This window comes from Amblyomma americanum, chromosome 2, assembly GCF_052857255.1.
Source record: "Amblyomma americanum isolate KBUSLIRL-KWMA chromosome 2, ASM5285725v1, whole genome shotgun sequence".
NCBI lineage: Eukaryota > Metazoa > Arthropoda > Arachnida > Ixodida > Ixodidae > Amblyomma > Amblyomma americanum.
In genome coordinates this window covers 98,903,472-98,913,432 of record NC_135498.1, presented here as the reverse complement: position 1 = coordinate 98,913,432, position 9,961 = coordinate 98,903,472, and the positions used below count along the sequence as shown (strand labels likewise).

The following is a 9,961-nucleotide window of genomic DNA, read 5'->3' as shown; positions in this document are numbered from 1 at the left end:
AGAACAGTACATGCAGAAAGTATCAATGCAAGTGACGCACTTGCTCTAACCCTAATTAAGTTTCGCAGTACGTAGTGCGAGGAGCATTCCGTCAGCACCTACGTGATGCGACGAGTATTTGGAAAAGCATGAGCCTCATGACGTCACGAGAGAGAAGGAAACAGACGCACTAGGCTGTGCGGTTCCGGAAGCCAAATTTTTCTCGAGCCGAAAACAGCAGTATCAAATGTCTGCCGTCTCGCAATTGACATCCGTTCTTTCTCACGGGAAGAGGCATTCATGTGGCAACCACTCCTGGTTGGGGCAGGCCTGCGAACAGAGCAGGGGAGCTCTCTTTCGTTCTCCGAACACGTCCTCCCCGGGCAGATAAAGAGGTAGAAAAGCGAATTAAAAATGGCATAGGGCAAAGAATGTGCGAGCGACTGCGCACTCTCTGGCTCGTTAGGCGGGAAAAGGAGAAAGCGAAGTGTAAGGAGAGGAATGAACAGAGGGAATGGCACGCGGAGACACGTGAACCACAGAAGCGTGTCTTGAGCCATCGCAGAGCTCGTTTCTCAAGGACCCTCGCTGCTTGACGGACGAGTGGTGAAAGAAGGCCGCGCAGCACCAGATATACATAGGGCCGGCGAACCCTCGACATGAAGAGTGCCGCCGTTAGTGCGCGGACTGAGAAGATGGAAGCCAGCATGTGCATCGTCTTGGCCTTAATTGCGACACTCGCTGTGACCTGTAACGGTGAGCAAGTCTGTCCTGTTCCTGTGCATTTGGTGTGGTTTCCGGACAGGTTTTATGAAATAGGTAGATGTAATTTTTTTTTTTACCTAATGGACAATTCCTTTCATTGCCGAACATGACAACTTCATTGAGTGACTCTGCTTTCTTTTTGGCAGCAGAATACTAAAAGTGCGCACATCGAAGGGTGCGACCACCAATAGTCATTCTTGAAAACGTTTATTTACTGTTGTTCATGGCGGAAAAGCGTAGAAATAGCACGTGCAAGATACAAAAATGAGTTCTAGTGTTACACGCAGAGAATTGTACAACATAGTCTGCGGCATGATTTGGCCGTGTATCTGTACTTCCAGCCGTGCTGTAGCAAAAAAAAAATGTTTTATGTCGAGGCGTATGTTGGCAGCCCTCTGGGCTAATTGTGGTTGAACACTTCTCGGTCAAGCAGCGAGTGCTGAGCCAATTTTTTTTAGAGTTCGCTCATGCGAGAGTAAAAAGGCAGGGCTGGTGTAATTGGTCTTGCTCTTGTTAGTTATCCCCTCGTAGGCGCATACCTAGGCCATGAACTATTTTGCGCAGTATACCCACGTTAAAGAAATTCTGCTTTAAAAGCGTTGGAAACCACCGGCCGCAGTGTTAGTTTCCTGCCTTCGACATGGAAACGGTCAGCAACGCCCTGTTTATGGTTGCAGGTCTTCCCAAATCGGAATGAGACTAAATGCTTCACGCGCACTTGCTGACTCGGCGCTGGTAGAGCCAGAGGCACGCTTAAGCAGTTTCATTCACAGTGTCGAAGAAGTTGCATATGATTTCTCCCGGAAAGTAAATGTTGAAAAGTGCTTTTTTCGATTGTACTATCAGTTAACAGGCTAGCTTATAGCCTGCTGACCTCGATACAGTCAGCTGCTGAGACGGCAGTCTCAGACTGTGCATGAAGTTGTGGCTGGTAAAGACATTCTGGTTTGGTGCTTAGTTATGATAATTTTGCATAGGCAGTGGACAGTGCACACAGGAGTTATCTCGGTGTGTTGGTGCCCCTTCTGATGTACAGATTTAGGAGCCACAGTTGGCGTTCTTTCCACAATCAGTAATTTCAGGCAGGACCTAGCTGCATCAGGAGTGTGCCACATCACTGTTTAGATGGATGATGTCTTCTTCAGTTGTACGGCAACATTAACTGCTACCCTCAATAAATTCGACAGAAAATGCAAAAAATTTGCAGGAGAAAAATGTTATTTACATGAGTTAGCTAATAAATATAAAACATAAATGGTGAAGCTGGATGTATGAAGAAATGACGCCAAGAGCCGATATCCGGCCCTTTAGATGTTTATTACTCAATTTTAAATCTTTATTGCAACTACAGTTTTTGGTGGATAAGAGAATAACTGCTTGAACATATTTTTTTAAAATTTTGTGGACCACGGTACTAAGCCAATGTAATCACCAACAGTGTAAGAATGTGTTGTAGCGAAAACTCAAAAGTTCAGGGACTGCCAATGTTGAAAATTGGTTTCCAAATACTTTTGCAGGCATGTATATACGCAAAAGGCTGGTGTAACCAGACAGTCAGCTCACACCATTCATAGAAATTATTCTTGCACACACTGACGCACAGTAATGCAAGCAGAACCGGAAAAGAGGGAGAGTGCGATACAAAATTTTTGGTTTACTGCTACAAAGGTTGAAAACGATGCTGAATTTGAAAATCTTTGAATTGAAGCAGACAGTAATGAGCGTTTGTCTTGTTTATTCAAAATAGTTTGGTTAAGATAAAATTGCAAACACTGTCCTGAGAAGCAGGAGTGCTAATTTCCTACATTAAGTCTGAGTCTCCTTGTATTTGGCTACGTATTTGGTACCACATGTGATAATGACGCGTAATTTCATGTCCTGATCCAAGAAATGCACAAATTGTAGCTTTATTTTCTACCACTATGCTCTAGCTAGCTCTCATTTCATTTTAGAGGCAATGCGTGAAGAGTATGACTGTTCGTGCTACTCAAGCAACGGTTCAGTCCCTTGGCGTTAAAAGGGTTGAATATGTGTCTAACCTGCAAGCGACCAAACGTGCATTAGAAATCAAGGAGAAATTAAAACAGCACAGTACACTTATCATTACGCTGCGCATGTCTTTGCTTCGCTGCTATCCTCTTGCATCTGGCACGTGTAAACTAGTTTCATTCATTCGTAATCCTGTTCACTCGTGAAGCGGCCTATGAGCTGTGCGGCACCGCGCCATTGCGGCAGCAGCAGTTCTCCGGCGGCACAAAGTCCACGGACGTGATGCCCACACACTGGCCCTGGAACGCTGGCATCCACACCATCTCCAAATTCCGGCCGGAGCAGTACTGCAGCGGAGCCCTTATCACCGACCAGCACGTGGTCACCGCGGCGCACTGCGTCGAGTAAGTTGAGCTTTGTCTTCCACCCTTATATTTATATAGTGTCACGATGGTCTCTGCCATGGACCGCACCAAAAGAAGTAGAAACTGGTTTAATGACGCAAAATTACGAGGTCGAGGTTCCTGCAAGCAACAGGTGGGGCTAACCGTACGTAACACTGCCGGCACTTGCTGCACCGGAGCGACGTTTAATTATAGAAAATTTTGTGAAGATTTGTAGCGCAGCTCTGTGACCTAGCAGTACTCTGTCATCACTCACACTATATATAGCCGGATACAACTCAAGAACGAAGCGGCAGATAGCTTTCAAAACAGGCCCTCTAGCCAATGGCGTCGACCGATTTTCATGACACCACGGTTAATCCAACGAAGCCGTGGTTATTCTCCATTAATTTACAACCACCTGCGATTTCACACTAGCCGGACGAAAGGGATCGGTCAAGGGGGAGAAAGGGAAATCAGTCAAGGGTTACAATCATCTACGCCATTGGCTGGAAGGGCTCCTATAAGGGGCATTTGCCGCTTCATTCTTGAGTTGTATCCGACTCTAGCATCCACAAAAGCCTTCAGCTGTTCACGCCACCATGTATAAACCAGTTTACTTCACTAGAGGAAGTCTAGAAAAACCCGGGAAGCTTCCTTTAAAATTGTCCGGTTCTACCGCCGGTAAACGATGTCCTGTAGAGAACCGTGTGGCACGCCTGGCCTTTTGAAAGAAGTGATCAGGACTTCTCTCATCCGCGTTGCAAGCTGGATCGCACGCAAGATAATGGTGTGAATCACAGGCAACACCACGCGAGGACTGGCGCTACTCTATGATATATGGTGTTCATAACGTAATCCAAAAGTAAAGAGTAGGTTTGGTAATGTCTACGTTTTTGCACAGAGAACGACACTATTTCCGAATGTACGAGACCTTTTCACATGTTACTGTGCGAGTCTAAACCGTGTGGTGCCTTTGTGCCTTCATTTTGTTTCTTGTACTCTCTTGTCTGGACGCCGAGTGGACGGCTGCAGTGTATGTGCATGTTGCAGCACTAGGCTAATTAATCTAAGGCTGTAACGAAAAAAAGCACTGATATCATCGCAGAGCAGAGTGCAGTGCCATTCATGCAGGGAATTTAGTCATAAGTGAACAATTTTCATTTCCTTTCAGCAAAAGGACCAGCGATGGAATACGGGTTCACTTGGGATCATGGCGAAGGAGCGCCCTGGACGAAGGCGAAATCGCACTGTCTGTGGAGGAAATGTGCATCCACCATGACTATTCTGGCACTGTGAGTAATTCATGACACAGGACACTCAAAACGCGATCATTTCTAGAACATTACGAATTGCGCACGAATTTTTGAAGGCACGTGCAATGCATGCTTGCAACGACGCAGCCGGAAAAAAAAGTACTTTCCTCCGGTGTTTTTTCTTACTTTCCACGGTTTTTCCGTTTTAACGAAAATATCCTTTTAAACAATTCAATCGAATGATGAGAAAAAAAAACTTTTAAGAGTATAAAGCGCTGGCGGAAAACCAGGCAGACAGGTTTTGGTCGTGACAGAAAGGTCACCAGTTACTTCAGACCAGAACAACTGGTTACTTAAAATGCAGCTTGGTCGTCACTTATCTAAGTCGTATAGCAAGTTTACTTGCTTGGCGAGTCTTTGTTTCCGCATTGCTATTACTTTTCTTAACCACCGCATCGCGGTTTTCGTGTTTGGCCTGCACGTAATTATTCTTTTGGGGTACTGAGATAACAAGCTCCTTTTAACTGCTTTGATCAGGAACTCGTTTCACAAGAATATTTTTTCTTTTGTGCAGCACTGACGACGTAAAACAAACTTGTAACTGTAAATGTTCTAAATACGTCGTGATTCCGGCTGTTATAACTATTACTATAGCAATATGTGAGAACCTTCAATTTTAAACAACAAAATGGGATATTCATGTAAAGCTGCACTCCTTTTAGATCTAGAAACATTGACATGCTTATCTTTTCTTCCTGCAGCGGTACTTAGCAATGTTATGCTTGCACTAAGCGGCACGTTGGAACACCAAACAAAAATAAAAATAATAAAGAAGCCGACTCACCCAGAGTTACATGGTTGCCTATGCTTTTCTTGTTCATCGCAGGAGAACGACATCGCCATAATAAAGCTGGCGCAACCAGTAGACTTCAAGAGCGGAATAAGACCCGTGTGTCTGCCGGACAGAAGTGAACACTTGCCAAAAGATTCCGAAGCATACACAACAGGATGGACTGTTAGAAAGGGTATGGCTGCAGATTATCTCCCGCGATGTCTTTAAACTTGCCTTAGGTAATCACACAACGCAGGACGCAGTGGCGTTAAGTGGTGGCTGCATCCATTATGCGTCAGTGAATGTACGTTAGTCAGCGCACACTGTCCGTAGGGTAGAGGATCGAACTTTCTTATCATGCGAACGCCGTTATGATCACTAATAAGAGGGAGACACATAATTCTGATATATTTTTTGTCAGACCACAACTCTTTTTTTTTACCACGAATTGGTGCGCAGCGATAAGTTTGTGCGGTTATATTTGTTAATTATGAGCGCATATTTATATCATATAGTTAAAATTTCTAAGCTTTTCTTGCGCACCTTGGTATGTAGAAGTAAAATCATTGAAGGAAGTGACCGAAGCATGTTTAACGTCCACAGCAGTTCAGTTATGAATTACACCACATTCAGGAAAAGCGCCCACTAATAAATCTTTTTTTGTCGTTCCTTTGAAAGCGTTAGTGTGGACAAATAAAGGCTAAGAGCTGCGTAGAAAATCATCGTAGAAAATTCATCATAGAAAATAATGAAAAAATATAAAAGCAATTTGCAGGCACATGCAGGTTCATATCTGTTCGAATTCAAGGGTCCAGCCTTTTCTGATGGAAACACTGGAGTGTATGTCGTCATAATGAGCTAGGACATTCGTTCAGGCTTTCAAAAGCTTACTTCTCTCTACGTTTAGTTACTAATTACGAGTGTTCGCTGGCATCGACTTCAAGGCTCTTTTCGAACGCTTTAGTTGCAGTTTTGTGAGTGCCAAAACCAATTTTAATGGGGGAAGCTTTACTTCCTTAATTTCTTCAGCGAAATATCAGCTCCTCGTAAATAAGCATGAAAATTTCAATTTATATTCAGTTATTATATGCACCGTTACGATTAAAAACATTTATTTACCTAAAAATAGAGAAAAGAAAAGCAGGAGGCCATAAGAAATTCAACGCTGCTTATGAGTGCAATCGCAGTGTTGTTCAAAAACTAACAAATAAAAATATTAACGCCTGGCCTGGCATTGGTTGCAGTGTTCAGCATTTCATGAAAGGGATAGTGCTGCTATTAAAGAACACCTGCCAAAGATTATCTAGAGTATATTTTAAAACTGTCCAGCAGAGATAAGTAAAAACTGAGCTTTTTTAGTCTTGAGGAAACCTATTAATTTAACACGATGAGGAATAGAAACAGTGCAGACGGCAAGGGGGTGATGTGGAATTTTGGAAGATTTCTCTTCCTCTGTGAATGGCCAATTTTGTGTTTGCAGGGAAGCCAACCCGTCGCATGAGGAGAACGCTGCAAGAGTTGAAACTGACGCTGATGAACAAAAACAAATGTGCCAAGTCCTTTGATGTCAGCCTTTCTGAAGACATCCTGTGCGCATCTCACGAGCACGGTTCGCTGTGTGAGGTAAGCATCGCGTAATTTCGGTAATAGCGCGAAACAAGGCGGCGCTCTCGCAACACCTGCAAGCAGTAAACATAATGTTCGTACGCTTAATAGTCGCGGTAAGGTGCATGTGCACAAGAAAAAAAATTAATACCTAATTCATACCTGATGGTATTACGTGTTGCTAATGCGAGAGCATTAAAAGCTGTTCGCATCGTTACCGAAAGTGACGTCACTTCCTTCTGACCAATGGAAACTATTTGGTCTTTTGACGTCATTTACCTTCAGCCAATCAAAATTATCCGGTCTGGTGACGTCATTTCTCCGCAGCGAATGGGCGAATTTTAACATTTTTTTCCGGATCAGGCTTCTAAACTATCGCATTAAAAAAAAAAGAAACCTGAAGAACGGAAAAAAGACCAGGTGCGTGTCTCGGGTCTATGCTCTTCAGAACTGAAAAAGCTACTCGCTTGCATCTTTCTTTAATACAGGGCTACGAAGTTAAGAGATTTCGTCTGCCATCTTAACACCTGTTGCTTCGTGATACCGTGTTAACTGTACGTGTCGTGAAATATTGGCATGTAGTTAATGCTTTTGTGTCAGGTTGGTGTCAAGGAAATTAAATGGGTTTACTTTAAGTTTTGTATGCTCGAAGTCTGGTTTGTTATTATTTTCGTAGGTGAAAATTTTAGCGTTTTACTGTAGACTATGGTCACTGCGGATTGACTTGTGGCGAGTTTAATAATTCAGTATGCATGAATGCCTTCTTTTATCATTTTGGATGTTTATGCTGCCCTACCGGCGCTTGCCGGCGCTTGCGCCTTCACGGTGGCTCGCAGCGAGTTTATTTCACATCTCTAATTATGCCTAGTGTTACGAGGAAGCAAAAAAAGCAAACGAAAAGGAAAGAATCGCATTTTTTCTCATATACCAGGTGTTTCAGGGAAGGTGATCACTAATGATTAAAAATACGGTTTTTGACGTCAAGAGAAGTTTTCGCGGCATAGTAATACCGGTTTTGGCGGACGGCAAAAAAAAAAAAAAACAGGCTAATCATGGTAAATAGCGAGGAGATTAACTAAATTCTAGCAATTAACTTCTTAACTCTTACTGGTAGGCACCTGATTGCAATTACATATATGTAGCCGGCAGTTAGCAACAGCCACATCAGTTTTTAGAATTTCAAAAGCGCTATTACCCTCGCCTCCGTGGCTTAACAAAAATTTTCCTACATCGCGCTTTCGAGAAGCTTGCAGGCAAAGCGACCCCTCCAGCGCTCGTAACTAGTTGAAGTAGCCAAATTTAGTCGAGCCACAGCGCCGAGGGTAAACGCGTTTTCGAAATTATAAAAACTGATTTGAATATTTACTAACGGCAGGCTACATATCCATAATTGCAATCAGCTGCCTGTAGGTAATAGATAAAAAGTTAACTGTTAGAATTTAGTCAATTAATTTACTAGTTAACATGATTCGCCTATTTTCTGACGTCCGCCAACACAGGCATTACAATGCCGAAAAAAGCTTCTCTTTACCACAAAAACCTTAATTATAATAATTAGTGATCACATCCCCTGAAGCAAGGCATATCTAGAGTTGCCTCGAAGTGATAATCAGCTATGAACATCTAAACGTGGTATCACTTGCGGTATTAAACATAAGTGTCCACATCATATGAAATGTGCAGGGAGACAGTGGGGCACCGGTGATGCAGAACATCGCTGGCCAGTGGTTCCTGCAGGGAGTCCTTTCCGGAGGCCCACCCAAATGCGGGGACCCTACGCTTCCCATGGTCTTCACACGTATTGCTAGCTTTGTGGATAATTTCATCAACGCCTACCTTGGCGCCAGGACTGAAAGTCAGAAGACGCAGGTCTGCACACTGAAATGATACCATTTGCTCCGACCAAGAAGCTACTGTACACACATATTTAACTGCAGCGGGTTCGTATGCACCATAACATTACAGCAATGGGCGTTCATTGTGCAATAGACCATCATAATTTATGTGAACGATTTCATACTGACCTGGTGTTAGAAAATGTGCATCAAAGAATGCGCACTATCCGGGCGTGAGGTTCTAAGCCATTATTGCTGCTATTTATGATCTCCTTCTCTTCATAATCACGGCACAGAGAGCTCAATTTACTAACAGATCTCACTGCAGTACTGCGCTACTTGGAGTCTACTATAAAGCTACTGCCAGAATGAAAATGGTTTGAAAATTCTTTCGGCGCGAATGAAGCCAAGTTCTAGTCGATAAAGCGTGCCATCTGTTTAAATATTCGCGCTTTGTAAATATCACCAAGTGTTAAATACTTTAAAACAACTTAAATCATCAAAACTTTGAATTGCAAGTCTTTATTTTGCTGAGAGCATTTGGTATTTGGTTTGTTTACTTAAATTTTGTAGCGATGACATGGATCAACGAATATGTTTCATAGATCTTAATCTTATAGTGGGAAGTATAATATTCTAAAACATAACGCATATACAGATCGAAATAAGCATAAAATGTTTAACAAATAAATAATATATATGCTGAAGCGAATGGAACGTTGATTAAAGTATCTACGCATGCTTTTGCATAATGTTAGGAAACATGGGTTCGAAGCAAGCTTGCTTATAAACTTCTTTTGTAATTTATCACTTGGCGGTTTGCTGACGCTTATTCCTTATGGTCATAGTGAACTTTACATACAGCTGAATGAAACGTCATTACTCAACATTGCATGATGACGTCAATAAAATTGTCAAAAAGTAACATTGGTGTGAAGCCTGTAATTTCTTTCAATGAACAAGTTAAGTTTTGATTGGATCGCTGCATAAAAAAAATTACTGGTACTTTACTAATTAAAGTATATGCCATCGGTGTTGTGGGATTCATCGTTCATCTGCAATACTGTAAGTATTCTGTTCTAATAGAACCAATGCATCAGGATGCAATGGGTTGAATGAAGAATAAAGTTCTTCATAATTCATCCCAACAAAACAAAAAAGGAGCCCCAACGAACGCTGCAAATAATGGTGGTGGTGACTGTGTGAGGCAGGCGGGATCAGCTTTACAATAATTTTGTCGGTATTTGTTCTACCTGTGCATCAAAGGCAAAAGAAGTGCACCCAATACCACTACCACGGAAGGACAGCGATCTCTAG

At 42.6% G+C, this 9,961-nt stretch overlaps 1 protein-coding gene across 1 annotated transcript; it reads left to right on the top strand.

Annotated features, from left to right (window-relative positions):
• The first annotated feature begins 575 nt into the window (after positions 1 to 575).
• LOC144118862 (chymotrypsin-like protease CTRL-1) lies at positions 576 to 9,560 on the top strand. The gene is made up of 6 exons (XM_077651652.1): positions 576 to 735; positions 2,942 to 3,137; positions 4,291 to 4,411; positions 5,259 to 5,397; positions 6,685 to 6,827; positions 8,493 to 9,560. The coding sequence occupies exons 1-6, from the start codon at positions 639 to 641 to the stop codon at positions 8,694 to 8,696; spliced, it is 900 nt and encodes a 299-aa protein (XP_077507778.1). The 5' UTR covers positions 576 to 638; the 3' UTR covers positions 8,697 to 9,560.
• The last annotated feature ends 401 nt before the right edge of the window (positions 9,561 to 9,961 follow it).

Coding starts and splice junctions, on each gene's coding strand:
- LOC144118862 (XM_077651652.1), top strand. CDS start 639: ATGAAGAGTGCCGCCGTTAGTGCGCGGACTGAGAAGATGGAAGCCAGC. Junction 4,412..5,258: donor ACCATGACTATTCTGGCACT/GTGAGTAATTCA, acceptor TGTTCATCGCAG/GAGAACGACATCGCCATAAT. Junction 6,828..8,492: donor AGCACGGTTCGCTGTGTGAG/GTAAGCATCGCG, acceptor TGAAATGTGCAG/GGAGACAGTGGGGCACCGGT.